A 20336-nucleotide genomic window follows, 5' to 3' on the forward strand; every position below is an offset into this window, starting at 1 on the left:
GATCCTGAGCATTCATCTTCCTGATTCCCTCTTCCACCAACCACCACCCAGCCCCCCCAGCCCCCCCTCCCCCTCCCCCTGCTTTCTGCCATCATGTTGCGGATATTAATTTTCATGACTTGTTCTTCCTCGTTTAATGTCTGTGTAATCCTGCACAAGGCTTTTGGGCTTACTTTGTCGGGCGTTTCTTGAAAATTAATCGTCAGCACAGCGTTCAGATCGTGAAGTTTGAGAGCTCTTAGATTTCGTTCGAAGCCTACATTAATTTTTTTTTTTTTACTTACTTTTTTTTGTCAGCTGTAAAGCAATCTGTGATAAACTTTATGAGACGACAGAAAAATTTTTTTTCGTTTATCCTTATTTTTAATCACATTCAGTTAAAAAGTGTGTATTTATAACACTTTGCACAGGAATGAAAACACACACACACACACACACACACACACACACACACACATTATTATTATTGTTATTATTATTGTTATTGTTATTATCATAATTATTATTTTGTTGATGGTATTGTAGTTTTTATGTTTGTTTTTTGTTGTTTTTTTCAAATTCTCTTGGCCCCGTGCCACATGGAGTAGAAGTCTTGTGATCAGTTACTTTTGTATGTTGAAGAAAGGAATATTTATCCCCTTTTCACCTCCATCCCCCCCCACCCCCCCACCCCCGCGCCCCCCTCCTCTCTGCCTGCTTCTCTGACACACTCTGAAGACTTCGTGATAGTACGATTGCATCTTCAAACGCCAAAAAGGGGAGAAACCGAGGCGGTTTTTGCAGTAGGAGTTGTAGCTCAGGCTTGGGACTGGTGGTTTAATTGTTCGTTTTTTTTTTTTTTTTTTTTTTTTTTTTTTTTTTTTTAATGTCGATAAAAGAAAAGACTCTTTAAATCAACAAGTCTTAACGGTGGATCAGATGTGTGCATTAACCCTGAACACAATGTCATACGATTGGAGCCAAATACATATATGTGGACGAATCCTATACTGCCTAGTACAGAACTGGAGCCAGGTGCATGCATGTGTGAACGAAACCCGCACAGGTGTGCGACAGACATGTGACTGGGGGGTGCCAACAGCAAAATGGCAGGATGAAGGTCAGTGGAGTGAATGACTCTCGCATACAAAACGTCTTGACTACTAGTCGGACCTAGGCTGATCACAATCAGTCCGTCGTGACAGACCCCGTTATCTCCCCCCTCACCCCCCCCTCCCACACACACACAGACATCCCCCTCCCTCCGCCCACACCCCCATGTCCTTCATCCCAATATCTCTCTCTCTGTCACTCTTCCCATTCCATCCGTCCTTACCTCCTCCTCCCCTTCCTCACATCATGCCCGAGGTGCCCGCTCTCCTCTTTTCAGTCCATCCCTCACCCACCCGTCAAACGACTAGACGTTAAAGATCATTGGAAGTGACCCCAGCACAAAAACAAGACAAGCAAACTGCGGACAGCACTCCATTTTCAGGGGACAAAGGCCACAAAATGGAGATGACCCCAGGGGACACAATTAGCGGAGCTCGGAAGTGGTGTACCTTGAGGCCACCCGGGGAGGGTGGGAGAGGGGTGGGGTGGGTGGGGGGGTTGTGATGGCGGGGTTTGGGGGGGTGGGGGACTATTAGGGGAATTAGAAAGGCCAGAACAAATAGCTTCCTGATTTTGTCTGACAGATTAGTCGGATGATTGATCCCTGGGTCCCGGCGGCAGGAAACAAAGGGTAAGGGTGGAGGACAGGTGGGGAGAGGAAGAAGGAAGAGGAAAAGGAGGAGGGGGGAAGAGGATGGTAAGGAGGCGTGAATCGTGTGGCCCTGAGGTCGTGTCACGTCTGCGTATCTTCGATCTATGAAGCTACGTCATGATGTGTTACTCACCTTAACGTGAGTAGTCCATATGGATTTTTTTTTTTTTTATTTTTTTTTTTTTTTTTTTTTAAATGATAAAATCTGAGCGAGGTTATCCTTGAAATTTTACCGTTTTCTCAGTCCCCCAAGTGGGAAAGTCTGGGACTTGCCACTTGCAAATTTTTTCACTTCTTTAAAGGAAGCAAGAGTGGTTCGTTTCATTTCATTTTTACATTGATCGAGATACACTTGGTTTCGACTAATTTAAAAAAAAAAAAAAGAAGCTCCAACATAAAAATAAGCACACTAACTTGTGCCGATATCTTCTTTTGTGTGTGTGTGTGTGTGTGAGAGAGAGAGAGAGAGAGTTGCTTTATTGAGAAATGGTAATTTAAAAAAAAACAACTTGACTGTCGGAACGCTGATTATAGTTGTTTTTTTTTGTTGTTTTTTTTTTTTTCACAAGACATGCTTCTGTTGTGTTTCCTTTTTCCTTATGATACGAGTACAATCTGAACTGTGCTTTGTTTTTGACATTTTAACAGGAAATGTTTAATGTGTGTTCCGAGTCATTATTTCATTTCTGTTTCTTCTTGTTCTTCATATCCTTTTTCTTCTCTTTCCAATGACATTTTCTCATCTGTAAAAAATGTGTTCCTTTCTTTCCCTTTGAAAAACAAAACAAACCAAAAACAAAACACACACACACACACACACACACACACACACACACACACACACACAAAATAAACCACCAAACAAACAGCTAAAGAACTCTAACATGGCGTACTGCTCAGCGCCGATATCTTGTTGTTTGTGCTTGTATCTGCGCCTTTTTCATGATTCGAGTACAATCTAAACTACTTCTTTTTCTTCGTTTTTTGTTTTGTTTTTTGTTTTCGTTTTTTGTTGTTTTTTTGTTGTTGTTGTTTTTGACATTTTTAGAGGAAATGTTTCCTTTGTTTTCCGAGTTATTATTTCACCTGCATCTGTTTCTTCTTCTTGTTCTTCAGTCTTATCATTTTTTCTTTGCAATGAATGTTCCTCTTCAGTTAATCTTCTTCTGTTTCCCTTTTTCCTGCCCACTACTTCTCTTTCACAGACACTGTTCAGTTGCATTTCTTTGTCGAGTCTGCCACCTCCCAAAAGAAGGCGAAGACACTGCAGCTGCAGTCGTGGCTGCCATGCCTTGCCAAGTATCTTGTGTGTTGTCAATGAAATGGAGACGCGAAAGCGGACCCACGGCAGCGCCAGGAAGGCAGACAGGCGAGAGACGGGGGTGTACGTGCCCGCAACAGCAGCGGGACATATGGGACTGAAAGACGAGAGACAGAACGCGGCCGAAAAGCAAAGCAAAAAGCTGTACACAAACCAAACTAAACAAACTATAGATGACATGGTTGGGGGAAACGTAGAGGGAGGGTGTAGATGTGGAAAGTAGAGGAGATTGTGTGTGTGTGTGTGTGTGTGTGTGTGTGTATCTCTTTCACCTTCTCTGCGCTCCCCCATCTCTCTCTCTGTTTCTCTCTCTCTCTCTCACGCACACACGCACGCACGCACTCCACGCGTAATTATTTCAGCTACCAATGGTAAACAAAGTAAGACTAGTCTGGTGAAATAATTAAATGGGTTGCATTCGTTTGTTTCCGCAGAGTTTTGTTTCCTTGCTTTTTTTTATGATGTTGTCAATTTTTTTAAGCATTGCTCTTTGGTGTCGAAATGTCACTCCGTCTCATGAAGCACAACGCCATCATGAAATTTTATACAGTATACATTTGGCCGACGCAGTCGGATGCGCCCAGCTTGTTAAACCACCGTTCGTCCGTTGTTTTTTACTGCCATCGATATGCTGCTGTCCTGGCACTGTATATTCATGTTTGTTTGTTTTGTTGTCTGGTAGAGAATAGTTATATATAATATACATAATTATTTAGAGCCTAATGAGAGATAGTGAACTAATGGGACTTTCCTTAAGGCAGAGATATGTTTAATCCCTAATAAAATAGTAAACTACTGGGAATTTCCAAAAGGCAGAGAGATGTTTTGTTTTCTTTCATTATCCTGATTTTGTTGTTTTTAAACGAAACTCGCCAGATTACTGCCAAGCACATGTCTAACAATAAAGGGAATAAGTCAGATTTTCCCCAAACTCGTTTTATATCCAGTCGATGCTCTGAAACAATGCCAAGCAATCTCTGTCTGTCTGTCTATCTCCCTCGTTCACTCCATCACTGTTTCAGTGTCTTTCGCTGTCTGCCTCCTGGATCCCCCCTCCACCTTATGACCACCACCTCTTTCCTTCATCCCACTCCCCCACCACCAAAAATAAATAAATAAACAAATAAAAGATACAACAACAAATAAAAGAAAACACAAAACAAACAAACAAAAAACATAGCTGTGGCAAAAGTTAATCAAGCGAAAATTCTTGAGATGAAAGACAACGCGCGAGAGATTTCGGCGCAGGCATTGAAGGAATCCGAAAACTTCAGCCCATGTCCACCATCTCGCCCCCGCCCCTGCACCCCGCCCCACCCCCGCACCTTCCCTGATCTCCCCACACATAGGCAACACCTCAGACTGACAGGCAGATACACAGACTGAAGAAATAAGACTGTGAAGACAGGACAGGACGAGATCTTTGAGAGGATCGGGAAGGTAGTCAGGGGAGGATGGAGGTGGGGATAGTGTCGGGGGGTGTGATGGTGTGAGTGACAAAGTATTCGGTCGTCGGCAGCGGTGGCACATAGTTGCACCTGTTGGTGATTAGATGGCGGGGTGCGAGGTTTCAGGCTTCATTTCCCGGGGCTGCCAGCCCCTGGGTCGGCATAGCGGCTGTCAGCAAGGGCCTCCTTCGTTGTCACCAGGGTCCTGCTTGTAGACAATAGCTATATATAGATGTGGCTGCATTTCCAGCCCACACCCCACCACACCTCTATCCTGTTATAGAAAAAAAAGTTCAACCCTTGTTCATGGCATCCAGGGATCTCCATCGCATTATGGCGCTATTGATTTTTTTTTATTTTTAAATACAGTATATCCAAAGCTGGATTGAAAGAAACTGTAGAAAAAGTAGCTGCCTGCATAGCTGTGTTATGTGGGAGAGGAGTTGTTTCACTGTACGTGACGTTCGAACAAAACAGCAGACACAGACGTTTCAAACGTCGATAACGAATTGGATCCGATTCTGGACCGTTTGCCTGTCTGTGGGTCTGGACTTGAAGTAGGGAGACAGCCGGGTGAGGTGGGAGGGGGCGGTTGATTGTGGGGATGCTGGCCGTTGAGACGAGGGGGCAGGGAAGGATGGTGAAGGAAGGTGGTGGCGGAGAATGGGAGAATTGCCCGTCAGACACCAGCATCTGTTGCACAGCTGACTCCGACCGACAACAACCGAACAACTGCATTACCACGCGTATAGTCTGACCGCTGCTGCCTTCATTTACCTGCTAACGGATTGTGGCTATCCTATTTCCCGACGCCTTGTTTCATTTCCTCCCTCGGGTCTGACCAATCAGGTTGTAGCTTACTGGTGAAACTCATCCCGTGTAACAACCAGGTTGTAGCTTACTGGTGAAGTGCGGCCTGTCCACAAGTCTGGTGGAATGGCAGGGGGTGTGGACGTGGTGGTTGACAGACCGCTGACTTTGGCAGCTGAGGACAGGCTGGTGCTGTCGGTACCGTCAGCGTAGGCCGCCTAGGACATTCAGTCCTTGGGGGACGGAGCTGCACTGATAGATAGTTACTGTGCGGTTCTTTGGCGTGAAATTCGTACCATGTTGTGCATACATACCGTTCCGTAAAAGAGAGTAGCTTTCTTTGTGATTTTTGTTGTTGTTTTTGTTGTTGTTTTTTGTTTTGTTTTCTTCCATACTTTAAAGCAAATTCTACATCCCCGTTTCCCAGCTGGATATCCTTTTTCGACTCCCCGATCCCCACCCTACCTGCTCCCCTTCCACACACACACGTCTCCCCTGTTGGTGGTGTTTTACGTGCAAGGAAATAAGATGGGGATTATAGCGAGTCAGTTTATAAAGAATCTTGATCTTTCCTTAAACGATTAGAGTTGGGGTTTTTTGTTTTATTTTCCTTGTTTTCGTTTTCTTCTTTTATTCCAGCAAATGACGTCGCACCAACATGGACAGTTCCTCGAAAGCTGCAAACTCCATAAAATTCTTCCCATTGTTATCTGAAACAAACCCAAAAGAGTACTGTTAAAATTGAAATCCCTTGTCTCATCTTTTTGTATTTCTTTTCGGTAGAACTTTGTCTATTGATAGGGAAAAGTGATGAAGTACTGTGGAAAATTTACGTGTTCTAACGTTGATTTGTATATGGTTGTTTTGCCTTATTACTCGATTACTAAGGAAAATTGACTTGTTTATTTGTATTTGCTTGTTTGTTAAAGTTAGCTTTTTTGTTTGTTTTTGACATCACTTTTTATTTATCTGTATAGAGTGTGTAAAAGGTGTGTGTGTGTGTGTGTGTGTGTGTGTGTGTGTGTACTGTTTCAATGCCCCCAGGGGGCGTGTGAAATAAATTTCTTACCTTGCCTTGCTTTACCAGTGCCTTGCGATCAAGCAGTTAAAAAGAAAAAGGAAAAAAAGAGGTAACCGGTAAGCGCTCGCTCTCTCACTCTGTCTGTCTGTCTCTGTCTCTGTCTCTCTGTCTCTGTCTGTCTGTCTGTCTGTCTGTCTGTCTCTCTCTCTCTCTCTCTCTCTCTCTCTCTCTGTGAGTCGACTTTCCCAGTGAGAAACACTGCTCAACTGACTCTCCGTTTCCTCCCAGACGGGTAGGTGTGGCGGGAGTCCCTCCACTCTACACACCAGTGTACATACAGCGTGGGCCGCTGTCTGTGTCATTAGCTTCTCGGTAGGGCGCCGTCAGCAGACCCTTGTGCCTGGCTTCCTGGTAATGGCCAAAGACCACAACCTGCGCACTGCCTGACTTGTCACTGATGTATGGACGTCGGCACCACTACACGTTCATAGATATATACTACATACATTCTGTTGTAAGAGGTCTGACTGACTAGACTGTGTGTCCGCATGGGGTCCTTCTTGGCTCAGCTTGTCGTCCAGTGTTACTCGGGAGAGCTTAGTTGTTGTAGTGGGGTCTGAGTTCGTATCCTGTTTGGCCTTTTTTTTTTTTTTTTTTTTTTTTTTTTTTTTTTTACTGTGTCCTATTTTAGCGTCCAAAATGATTGCACCTATTGGTTACATTCACATGGTTTGTGGGACCAAAATCGGAAATAGCAAGATGGTGGCGCGTTAGTTTAGTGACTGAATCCGCATCAAAGTTGAGTAAAAACAGTCGCACAAAATAAGAGTCGAAATCCACTGAAAATGGGTTACAATATCTACTAATGGTAACGATTTATCATCGTTTCATACATGCACAAAATTTGCCGGTAAAAATAGGTTCCTAAATTTAGGATGCTAAATTAGGACTTAAACTTATCATTATTGTTATTGTTGTTTATTGTTGTGTTTGTTGCTATTGTCATGACTGTAGCAAAAGTTGGACGGAAACTGGTGGTATATCCGTCCGACATGACTGTAGCAAAAGTTGGACGGAAACTGGTGGTATATCCGTCCGACGCATCTTTGCACACAGAGGAACTGAACACATTTATAAAATTATATGACTTAATAGCCAAGGAAGAAGCAACATGAGCAGGTTCTATGGTGGCCAATGAATACTGAATAAGGCGGCAGGCCATGACAATGGGAGGCGGCCTGTCTGGAACAGACAATGCTTTTATGGGTCCTCAGTGGGGGGGGGGGGGGGGGAAGCGAGGGGGGGGGGTGCTTGGGGGCCCAGCTTGTGAGCAGGGAGGAGGGGGCGAGTTTCTGAACCGTCGTGGTATAGTTTTAGCATTAGACTGTGTGGATTGGGTTACGTGGTGATTTTTTTTTTTTTTTTTTTAATGCAGGTAATCCTGTGTGTGTGTGTGTGTACAGGATTAATCATTGTAATTAGACAGTATGGAACTTATCAGTCTGAGAGCGCGACTAGTCTTGAATGTCCACACAAAGTGCTGTTACACCATGACATTGAGACCAGCGTAAAAAAAAAACCAAAACATCCAAAACAACCAGTGTTGCATAAAAGACGATTCGTTCCAGTTTAGACGGTGGGGGAGGAGCGGGTGGGGATGGAGGGCAGCAGAAAACTAATTGAAGAAGAAGGCGTCATTGATACCCCGGCGTTGTTTGCGAGTTTATTAACTACGATGAGACAGAGAGAGGGGGGGGGGGGGGGGACAGAGAGAGTGTGTGTGTGTGTGTAAGATAGGCAGAGAGTTACTGACAGACAGATAGTGTGGGGGAGAGGGGGGGGGGTGGCGGGAAGCATCATTGATACGAGTTATGTGCGAGCTGAATAATTGCAACTAGAGAGAGAGAGAGAGAGAGACTCCGCCGATGCCAGACAGAGAGGAGTCAGTATCCACTGGCATCTTGGTTCCGACTCCTGAGTGCCCGTCGTGCTGGTTGGGCACCAAGTGCGCCGAGCGGGCAATTAGGCGGGGGCCTGGTTTGTGCCCGCCAAATGGGGCCTGGCGTGTACGGATCTCCCCGCGGGTCCCGGGGGCAAGGAATCTGTCCCGGGTACACACTCACACTCACACACGCCCTGGCTCCCCGGGGAAGATAATTATGATGGAACAGCCTCCTGCTTTTCTGGAAGCTTGGCAGACGGGGGCGACAGCAGAGAACCGAGTACAGCTCTCCCGGAGAAACGGAGCTCTTCTGCCAGGGGAGGTCGTTAGCAAACAGTAACGGGGGCGGCGGCACCGACGCTTTAATTACACTTCCCGTTGCCAGAACTGTATGGGAAACTGAAGGAAAGGCAAGAATAAAGATGATAGGGGGTTTATGTGGTTTGTGGGTAGAGAGATTGATGGCGCTTGAAAAACGCGCGCGCACACACACATCCACACGTATGACCATACGAAGGTTGACCGTGTTCACGCACACGCAAAGTGATCTTTCTGCGAGGCCGCCACCTCAGAATTACGGTTGAGTGTGCGACAGAGCCGGCTGCTGGGTCGTCAGTAATGCCTGGCTTGTCTGATGACCGGTCACGTCTTCACATTTCGCTTCGTTCCGTTGATGTTAGTTTTTATTCGTGGTCCGATATATGTTTTGGCAATAAGAAAAAATACAATACCTTTCTTTTTAAAGACTAGTCACTGAATTTTGCAGTAGATTGTAAGCTTACTGCAACATGGTTTTTTTTTTCCCTGAATTAATTATCTAAATCTCTGTCGAGCAAGTAAGGCGTACAGTTGAAAGCAAGTTAAAAGTTAAGTTTACGAAAACAGAGGGTTTTAGGAACTATTATTTTTGTTATTTAGTAATGAAAAATGACCATTAGAATGAGCCGCTTGGGTTGTACCATGTAAATGATAGTCATTTACATAGTCCTCATGGTCACTCACACAAACGAACAGTTAAGATAGCTGTAATGAGGCTGAGGTTTAAACACAAAAAAACAACGGATAAGAACCAAAGTAAGCAAACTGACATGTCGTTCTCCCCCTATGTCTCTGCCATTTTAGTGCTGCAGTTAAGTGATATACTCCCCCCGAAAACGGAGTATGGCTGCCTACATGGCGGGGTAAAAACGGACTTAAAAGCCCACTCGTGTGCACCAAGTGAACGTGGGAGTTGCAGCCCACGAAGAAGAAGAAGAAGAAGTGATATACCGAAAAGGACTTTTAAGTTAATTTCCATGGCAATACAAGGTAATGAGGGATCAGCATAGAATGAAAACTATAACTGACTTCTCTTTGCGATACGTTGCTTCGTCTACATGATCCATCGTCCAGTATGGTATGATATGAATAGACTTTAAACCAATTACTACCACTGCTATTACGACTACTGCATCATGAACCACTCTGACTTTAAAACACTACTTAGAAACTTGCTTGGTTCATCCTATGAATATTCAAATATTCCAGGCTTTTTGATAAGATCTTCTGCACTCGGTAATTTTCAACGCCAGTGACCCAGTGTCTTATCATTTCGATAGATGAATCAAGAGTAGACAGTCAGGTAATTTGCTAGGGTGGGAATATCATGCGGGAACAAATGTTCATGGGCGTCGGAAGGGGAAATAGTCAACAGGAATGGTGTTTTTAAGGACAGGTCAAAGTTTTCGCGTTTATGGTCATGTTTTCCCCCTGGTTGTGGTCCGTGGGAAGGAGTTCCGACACCCGTGTTCTTGATCTGATCTTTGGAATGAAGGTGCAGGAGAATGCTGACTGGACTCATCCACCCACCCACACCCACTCCATCCGGTCGCACGTGCCGGGGGGTGGCTGACGTGAAAGCGCGAGCAAACGCTTGAGCTGTGGCAGTCACGTGCGGGACACACGACTGCCCATGGTGACGGCATGGGGTGGTGGGTGGTGGGAGAGTGGGTGGTGGATGCATGCTGGTGTGGATGGACTGTAGGAGGGGAGGAACCAGGCGGTAAACCGGGATGTCGGCATCCGTCAAGTTTCTTCAATACATGATGATAATAATGTTAATAATGCTGGTAATAATAATCATAATAACTAATCATAATAACAATGTACATTAGAATTTGTATTTTGTGTAGAGCCCTTTGTGGTTATCATGTGTGTATGCAAAAGCACTTGAGGGATAGAGAGGTCATGAGAAGAGTACACATTGGTTTCCTTCCTGCATTGTTCTTTCACAGTGCTTCTGTTCGTCGTTCATGTTCATGACTTTCCTCACGGGTGTTTTGTACTCTGTGGGACAAGTGTAGTGGTGGTTGTGTTATACCCCCTCCCCCCCCCCCCCTCCCCCAACCTCTTTCCCTTCCTCTGTCTTCCACCCTCTCTCTCCTCCCCACAACAGCTGCCGGGGCGGCGCTGCTTTGCCTAACCCCTCTCACCCCCGCCCAGCAAATTCCACCCCCACCCACCCCAACTCCCCCCTTTTCCCTTGCATCAATATTTGATTAAGGGAAATGGACGGGCATCAGTTTAATGAGGGGACGAGTGCATTTCGGCGGAACTTTGCGCCAGCCTCTTGCCAGCTCCATTAGAAATTACGTCCGGCCTGATCGCTGCCCAATCGAATTACCTCCCGCTTAATTCGATTTGCTTCCCTTTTCCCGTGCGCGCTTTTGTCGAGGCCCGGCGCTGTGATCGATGTTTGGCTGCCCGCCCGCCCTGGCTTGTGGTAGACACACTGTTGGGTTGTGATGGTCTCTGTGTTTTGGTTGGTGGTGCTTGTGTGTTAGAGATCGGCCCTGACTGATCCGTGGTGGGAAAATTGGGCGGGGGTGGGGGATGGCGGGGGTGGGGTGGGGGATGTAATGGGAGTGATGAAGAGTGATGAGGGTCGTGGAGATGGATGGAGGGGTGAGGGTGGGTGGCGGAGGGAAGCTTTCGACATGGGTGTTTTTGTCTGTGTGTCTTTGTCTCTCCATTACCCCAACCACTGTCTACTCTCTCTCTCTCTCTCTCTCTCTGTGTGTGTGTGTGTGTGTGTGTGTGTGTGTGTGCCTGTCTGTCTGTCTGTCTTTCTGCCTGTCTGTCAGTCTGTACCGTTATTTTCATGTGTACATGTTCTCATTGTGGGTAGACTGGTGGCTTTGGTATTAAATTCCTTGTTTCTCTTCTCTTATCCCTTTCATCCCTCTCTCTGTCAATAAATGAATAAATGAAACATATATATATATATATATATATATATATATATATATCTGTCTGCCTCTGACTCTCTCTCCCCCCCCCCCCCCCTTTCCCTCTCTTTCTGTGTCTAATTATCTACCTCTCAATTACTCGCTCGTTCTTTCTTTCTCTCTCCCTTCCTCTATTCTTTCCCATCCACATTTTCATCTCTTTTTCTCCTCTCTCTCTCTCTCACACAAACACTCACACAGACACACTCAGACACACACACACACACACACACACACACACACACGGGCGCGCGCGCGCGCGGACCCCCCAAAACGCCCCACTGCTGTCACTTGTACTTTCTACCCACCAGCACGATCCTGCAGACAAGTAAAGACCGTACCCTCACGCCTCAGTGCCTTGCCCAAACTAACATGATATCTTCTCCCACTGTATAGTTAATATGTGTCACTCGCTTTCCGCGAAACCAGATTCCCTCTTCTGCTGGGTACCTTGTCTCTGGCTGTGCGGAGAAGCGGGTGGTGGTGGTGGTGGTGTGTGGATGTGGGTGGGAGGGGGTTGGGGATTGGGAAGGAGGAGTGGCTTGGGCGAGGTGTGGACACACTTCTCTCTTTCCAAGTGACGTTCCTGTGTGTGTTCCCCCCATCTTAGATGGTAGATTCTACCTCTCTATCGTTCTGTCTGTCGGTCTGTCAGTCCGCCCCATTCTCCTCTCTCTCTCTCTCTCTCTCTCTCTCTCTCTCTCTCTGTGTGTGTGTGTGTGTGTGTGTGTGTGTGTGTGTGTGTGTGATGGTTGCTCATTACTTTATGTCTGTTCACTGAAGTTGTTTTAAACGGTTGTACATGTGCTGTTTTGTTGTTGTTGGTATTTTTGTTGTTTGCTTATTTTAAACATGATGGATAGTTGCACAACTAACAGCTGTCTTACGGAGAAACTGCTGCTGATGATAGATAATTAATAAGACAAGTTTATGATGATGATGATGATGTTATTCAGAGGTGTATATCTAAGCCCCGTATTGTTTTGCGTTGTTTCCAGGTGCTGGCCTACGTGGACTGTGTTCACGGCAAGTGGAACTTCAACGAGGTGCGGGCCATCTTCTCCCGTCGATACCTGTTGCAGAATGTGGCCATTGAGATCTTCATGGCCAACAGGAGTAAGTGTCGTATTGTGGTGGTGGTGCCTTTACTTTTATTTTTACCATGGGTGGAGGGGAGAGAGAGAGAGAGAGAGTGGGTGTGTGTGGGAGGAGGGGGCTTGTGTGCGTGTGTGTGTGTTTGTGTGTATGTTTGGTTGGTTGGTTGGTGAGGGTAGTGTCTTGTGTGTGTTTATTTTGATAAAATGAGATGGAGGGGATCTGTGATATAGTTTGTGGCTAGTGTGGGTCGTGGTGACTTCCTCTGGAACGAATGCTCTTTCTTCTTCTTCTTCTTCTTCTTCTTCTTCGTCTTTTTTCTTTTCTGTTATTCTACTTGTCTATGTCAGTCAGTCAGTCTATCTCGATATCTCGATTGTCTGTCAGTCTCTCTTTCTTCTGCTCTCCTTCTCTCCTCAGTACTTTCTGTTCATGCCCTTATTCGCCCCCCTCCTCTCTTTATCCTTCCCACCTCTAATCCCTCTCCTCCCCCCCCCCCCCCTCTCTGTCTCAACTGAAAGTAAAAAAGCGCACCAGTGTTTATCTAATATCCTCAAAAATAACGAAATTTGTCTTGTCCTCTCTCTCTCTCTCTGTCTCTCTCTCTCCCTCTCCCTCTCTCTATCTGTCTCTCTGTCTCTGTCTGTCTGTCTCTCTCTTTGGCTCTCTCTCAAGCCCCCTTTGCCCTCTTCCTCTTTCTTATCCTTCCTTCTTTCTCTCCTCCTCTCTCGCTCTCTCCTTCCGCTGCCTCGTTCCCTATTTCTCAACTCGCATATTGTTTCCCACACTTTTCTTTCTTTATCTCTACCACTCCTTCTTCTTCTTCTTCTTCTCTCTCTCTCTCTCTCTCTCTCTCTCTCTCTCTCTCTCTCTCTCTCTCTCTCTCAACTCCCGTGTTCACTATCGCGTTCTCTTTATCCCTGTCCTATTCTTTTTCTCTCCGCGTCCCCCCTTCACCCACCCCTTCCCCCCTCCACCCCCTACCTGTTCTCCCCCCCTACACACCCACACCCACACCCACACATAGCAGTCATCTTGAGGCACCAGCACCAGCACCACCAGCAGCAGAAGAGACAGAAAGAGGTGGGAAGGGGAAGGTTGGGGATCGACCCCCCTTGGCACACCTGTCCGTATCAACTGTCAGATGTCTAGCGCTGCCACTAGTCAGCGCAGGAGGCTCTGTGTGTGTGTGTGTGTGTGTGTGTGTGTGTGTGTGTGTGTGTGTGTGTGATTGAGGGGATGGGGAAGGGGGGTGGGGAAGGACAAAGAAAAAAACGACCAAACTGGCACTGGCAGGACGAGACAAGCTGGGTCAGATGTTTCCTGGTTTGATCTCATCGCTGTGCTGCCCCCCTCCCCCCCAACACCCCCCCCCCCCCCCCTCCCCCCTTCCCCTTCCCCTCAGTCTTTTTAACACGGATCGTCGTCACCCTCGCTTGACTCCAGCCAGACTCTCCTCCTTTCTCGAGAATTAGCTCGTATGGGTCTTCACATCCCACCCTGGGCTTATTAATAATATTTGTGTTGTTGTCTTGTTGTGTTTCTCTTTGTCACAACAATTGAATTTTATATGTGTGAAATTCGGGCAGTTTTCCTAAGAGATAGCGCGTCGCTACATTGTAGCGCGACGTCCCGCCCTGCCCCCCATCGCCCCGCCCCCACCCCCTTTGTTGTTATGATTATTATTAGTAGTATCATTATTATAACTTCTGCCTGCAAGTGTATTTGCTTTAAACAGTTTTTATTCAAAGAAGCAACATATCATAAGCACTTAAACAAAAAAAGAAAGTGTTTTTTTTTTTGTTTTTTTTTTGTTGGATGTTTTTCGATCAAAGATCGCAGAATTTTTCCAGAGACAATATATATATATATTTTTTTTGGCAGTTGGTTCAGTTCTTTGACGTGCGTTTCGCGCATGCTGCACATGATTGTTTTATCGTCTGCCCCGAAGGACCAGCACCCTGACCACCATTAAAGATCTAGTGGAAGGGAGGGGGGGTGTTGGAGGGAGTAAACATCTTTAATTAGTTTTAAGTGTTGCAGATCTGTTCAAGTCTTCCATAAAAAAAAATATTCTGTTAAGCAAGTGATAATTGTTTTTCACTCCCCAGCGCACACAAAGCCAAACTGAAACAGGTTCCTCATTAATCCAGCGTAGTTGTTTGAGAGGGACATGTGCCTCTGTGTGTGTGTGTGTGTGTGAGAGAGAGAGAGAGAGAGAGAGAGAGAGAGATCGTCTGTGTGTGTGTGTGTGTGTGTGTGTGTGTGTGTGCGTCGCTCTATGTGTGTACGTGCCTCAGTGTGTGTACGTGCGTGCGTCTGTGTGTGTGTGTGTGTGTGTGCGTCTGTGTGTGTGCCGATGGCATGGCGGATAAGGCGGAGGGGGAGAACCGTCTTGTGATTGACAATGGAGATGGGGAGGCAGGGATAAGGCTGCTGCCACTGATTGCCGCGTGTCTATCTGCCGCCATGTGTCCTTGTCCTTCCTTCCCCCCCCCCCTCCCCTTCATCACACCCCACACCTCTCATTCCCCCTCACCCACCCACACCCACCCTACCCCTTCACCTGCCACGCCCACTTTTTTTGCTACACCCTCACCCCCCTCCACCCCAACCCCTCCTCATGCTATTGTTCTTTTTTTTTTTTTTTTCCTTTTCTTTTTTTCACTATACTACCACCATCCATGTCGTCATCGCCCAGTGCCCCCCTCCTTCTGCCGCACGACCCCCCCCCCCCCCCCCCACCCCCACCCCCTCCCCACACACACACTCCCTTCCTTGCACACTCCCAGATTCCCCCAGTCCAACCATCCCGCCCCCCCCTCCCCCCCCCCCCCCCCACACACACACGCACACACTCCTCTTCTTCCCTCAGCATCGGTGGTGGTTGAGTGAAGGAGAGCACACAGGTGCATTGTGCAGATAAAAACGGGAAAGGGGGGGTGAGGGGGGGAGGGAGGCAGTAGGGGGTTGGGGGGGCGACGAGGAGGGGGGGGTGTAGAGGGAGTGGTGTGAGAAAGCTGTATGTATGGTGGTGGGCTTGGCAAAACAAAAAAGTGTTAGTTTTTGAAATTGCTGTCATTTTGTTTTGTTTTTATTTTCTCCTCAATGTATTGCTTTCTGTCTTGTGTATTGCTGTCAGTATGTCTGTCTGCAGGTTTGCGTGCCTCCGGTCTGTCTGTTCCTTTCTCTGTGTGTCTGTAGGTCCGTCTGTTTCACTTGTCTGTTTCCTTCTTTGCTAGTCTTCTCTCAGTTTTTGTTTTCTTGTCCGGTTGCTGTGCTTTATCACTGTGATGACAAGTTTGTTGGTGATGGTGGTGGTGGTGCCTTTTTGCTCATCTGGTTCTAACTTTTTAAAGGTTTGTTTATGATTTTTTTAAAAAGAAAATATCCAGAACAGTTGCAAACACATGTGTCTGCAATGTGTGTGCACGTGCACATCCTTGTGTGAGTATTTATGTTTGTGTGTGTGTTATAATTATGTGGGGGGTTCTGTAGTGCGTATATCTTGTCTACTTTTGTATGTCTTTATGGATATCATCATTATGTTTAAATTCGGTTCAGGTTTGATTCAATTCAAAACACTTTTTCATCATACTCAAGGCAAATGTGCTGCTGAATTAAAAAAACTGACAGGTGATCAGTCAACACAAAATATATATATTTAGAGTGGAGTGATAGCCTAGAGGTAACATGTCCCCTAGGAAGCAAGAGAATCTGAGCACACTAGTTTGAATCATGGCTCAGCCACCGATATTTTCTCCCCCTCCACTAGACCTTGAGTGGTGGTCTGGATACTAGTCATTTGGATGAGACGATAAACCGAGGTCCCGTGTGCAGCATGCACTTAGCACACGTAAAAGAACACACGGCAACAAAAAGGTCGTTCCTGGCAAAATTCTGTAGAAAAATCCACTTTGATAGGGAAAACAAATAAAACTTCATGCAGGAAAAACTACAAAAAAAAAAGGGGGGTGGCGCTGTCATATAGCAAAATGCTTTCCATGGGGAGAGCAGCCCGAATTTCACACAGAGAAATCTGTCGTGATAAAAAGAAATGCAAATACAAATATATACGTTTGGGAAACTCACACCCATCCCTTGTGAAAAATCAGTTTATGGCTGTACATTAAAAAATCTTCAGCAAGTCAGCCTCAGGGAACAGTTGAAGATGCATCCTTGTTTCTCTGCCAGCTTTATGCCTTGAAGAATGAGAAATGATAAATGAAGGGACAATGTGCATGACATTGCAAGTGAGAATTAGGAGGAACAGGAAGGAAGGGGAAGAGAGAGAGAGAAGAGAAATTGCCTGAATGCCAAGTTAGACATGTCCTTTGAAAGATATTTAGGTATGTTTGTTCTTAAGTGTGTGTGTGTGTGTGTGTGATGACAGCGGCCATCATGTTTGCCTTCCCTGACCACATGACGGTGAAGAAGGTGATCGACCTGCTGCCCCGTGTGGGTGTGGGCATCAAGTATGGACTGCCTCAGGCCAGGTGACTGCTGCTGTTTGCCTCCCTGTGTCTCTGTGTCCGTTGGTCTCACTTTAGGTTTCTCTTTTTTCTCTATCACGTCTGTTCAGTCTTTTTAAGTCTTGTCTGTTAGCCTGCCTCTGTGTGTCACTGTTTTAGTTTTTTGGTTGTTGTTTTGTTTTGTTTTTGTTTGTTGTTGTTGGGATTTTTTTTGTTGGTTTGTGTGTGTGTGTGTGTGTGTGTGTGTGTGTGTGTGTGTGTGTGTGTGTGTGACCTTATTTCATACCCCAGGGTTGTGTGAAATGAAAGTATTTGTATTGTTGTGCTTGTTTCATTCATTCACCCCCCTGTCATCCTGCTATCTACTTTTTTTTTTCTTCATCATAAACAATGCTCATATCTTGTTATAGAACTGTCTCGTTATTTCACAGTATTGTTTTTGTGAGTGTGTGTTGTTTAGTTGTCTTGTTTAATTGATACAAATGCAGTACACCCATCTTCAGAGACCAAAAAGTTCTAAGTGCTGTACAAACACAGAATCATTTGAACAACAGGCTGCCTACCTGGGTAGACTGAAGGCTGCTTTTAGGTGTTTGTCATCCCTTTTCTGTGTCATTCAGCAAGGTTTCAGCGCGCGCGCGCGCACACACACACACACACACGTTTGTGAGTGTATGTATATGTGTGACTGTGTGTGAATATGTCTTTGCATGCCCAAGCATATTCTTACGTGTGTGTAACATCCGTGAAACTCACTGTCCAAGTCCTTTCTCTGACAGGCGGATGTCGCTGGCATCAGGCAAGCAGCTGTTCAAGCTGTCCAACATGACCCAGAAGTGGCAGCGGCGGGAAATCTCCAACTTTGACTACATCATGTACCTCAACACTATAGCAGGTAGGGTCTATGACTACATCATGTACCTCAACACTAAAGCAGGTAGGGTCTGTGACTACATCATGTACCTCAGCACTATAGCAGGTAGGGTCTATGACTACATCATGTACCTCAACACTATAGCAGGTAGGGTCTATAACTACATCATGTACCTCAACACTATAGCAGGTAGGATCTATGACTACATCATGTACCTCAACACTATAGCAGGTAGGAATGACTACATCATGTACCTCAACACTATAGGAGTTAGGGTCTATGACTACATCATGTACCTCAACACTATAGCAGTTATGGTCTATGACTACATCATGTACTCAACACTATAGGAATGACTGTATTATGTACTCTCCCAACTCTGACATCATGGCAGGTAATTTTCCCCATAAAACTTACAACGGGTTAAGAGAGAAAATCATCATCTCGTAAAAAGGCAAGTAAAAGGAACAGAGGAACGAATGCTGAAATCTGACCTGGAAACCTATCACTGACATCCTGTGTGTCATATGACAGAAAAGCAAAGTCACCAGCTTCAAGGCCATATTGGCAGGACATGTTTCCTGAATGGAAGACCACTGTCTACCCAAGATCATTCTGTACGTCAAACTATCATCAAGTCACTGCAACGGAGGAGCACACTCTGATGAAGGCCCTGTTGACCTGTAACCGCCAATGGCCATACCAGTCTACTGACCCATGCGCTTGGAGCCACACCATCCACTATCCACCGTCCACCAAGCCGCCATCACCTTCGAGGCACGCCGTCGTGCCGGTCTGGAGGAGAGGAGGACAAGGTGGAAAATCAGGGGACAAACAGGACCCGTCACAGACCTGACGTTCCCCTGCAGCCACTGTGGATCAGTCTGCTGATCTGGACTCAGACTCGTATCAGCCATCAGCATGCTTATGCTCAAAGAGGACTGAACTGATGTGATCATTATGATTATCGTCTTTGATCCTGATGTACAGCCAACAACAACTACATTGCAGAAGGCATTGATATTGTGATAATCTTCAGAGATCTGACAGGTTTGAATGACACTGACTGCTGGATCTGATGGCAGAATTCATTTGTTGAAAAGTATATGACCTCCTGAAGGAGATATCAAACAACAATTGTCAAGAAAAAAAATTGAGAATTGTCATTCTAATAACATGACTTTTTCTTTTTTCTCGTTGTCTTCTCTCACATATCATATTGTAACATACAACACATCCATAATGTTTTGTTATATTCAATTCCAGCAGCAGACAAAGCATGTTTAATGGTGTGTTTACCAACAGAGTATTAACATAAACAAAAGACCAATCAGCACAAAACAAAGAGACCAGTGTCACATGAAAATCAAAGTGGTGCAAGGGAGATAACACGATCACACTATCCCAGGTGTGTGATAGCGTCCCTTGTTGAGTGCACAGCATCCTGTTTCCAGCTGTGTGCAGCACTGTATTCTTTTTTTTTTTTTTTTTTTTTTTTAAAGTTATGTTTGCTTGTTTAAGGAGGTGACAGAGAAAAACTTAATTAAGATTTTTATTATGATTTTTTTTATCATTCTTTGTGCAGTTACTTTGTTGAAATTTCTTCTCCTACTGTCAAAAAAGTAATTAAAATTAGTACATGGGGAAGTTAGAATTGTGTCAGGTTAGAAATACCTATCTGTGCAAGTTCAGCGATTTCCCGTGTCTCTTTTGGCCTTGTATTTGAAGCTCTTTCTGAATGTAAGTGTGTGTGTGTGTGTGTGGGGGGGGGGGGTATATTTGTGGGTGTATATGTGTGTGTTGCATGCAAGCATGTGTATGTGAGTGTGCATGTATGTTTGCATGCACGTAGATGTGTGTATGTGTGTGTTCTGTGCATGCATGTGTGTGTGAATGTGTGTGCATAATTGTGTAGTATTGTTTTGGTGTATAGACACACAAATTCGTTGTTTTTTTCATGTACAGAAGTTTGTTATTATGCACTATTGTATATGTGTTGTATCATGCAAGGCGCTTGGAGCCTGTTACATGGGGAGTTTGCACCATGTAAGTACTCTCTGTTATTATTATTATTATTATTTTGTGTGTGTGTGTGTGTATGCAGGCCGCACGTACAATGACCTGAACCAGTACCATGTCTTTCCCTGGGTGTTGGTCAACTACGACAGTGAGGAGCTGGACCTGTCCACCGCCACCACGTACCGCGACCTCTCCAAGGTCAGCTCTTCTGGACTGAATTGACCGTAGAAGTGGTGCTGTTTGTGTGTATTCGGAGGACTGAATTGACCTTAAGAAGTGCTGTGTATTTGAGGGACTGGTAGGACTGTTGACTTTAAAGTGGAA

The 20336-nt window shown here is 45.5% G+C and overlaps 1 protein-coding gene across 7 annotated transcripts in view; it reads left to right on the forward strand.

Moving 5' to 3' along the window:
- Positions 1-20336, forward strand: part of LOC143299082 (neurobeachin-like) — a 299752-nt gene that overhangs the window by 243940 nt on the left and 35476 nt on the right. For all 7 annotated transcript variants that reach the window (XM_076612191.1, XM_076612194.1, XM_076612192.1 and 4 more), the window contains 4 exons: positions 12551-12668; positions 17041-17143; positions 17899-18014; positions 20098-20210. In XM_076612191.1, coding sequence (XP_076468306.1) covers positions 12551-12668; positions 17041-17143; positions 17899-18014; positions 20098-20210 — 450 coding nt within the window. The remainder of the gene's footprint in view (positions 1-12550; positions 12669-17040; positions 17144-17898; positions 18015-20097; positions 20211-20336) is intronic.

This window comes from Babylonia areolata, chromosome 24, assembly GCF_041734735.1.
Source record: "Babylonia areolata isolate BAREFJ2019XMU chromosome 24, ASM4173473v1, whole genome shotgun sequence".
Taxonomy (NCBI): domain Eukaryota; kingdom Metazoa; phylum Mollusca; class Gastropoda; order Neogastropoda; family Buccinidae; genus Babylonia; species Babylonia areolata.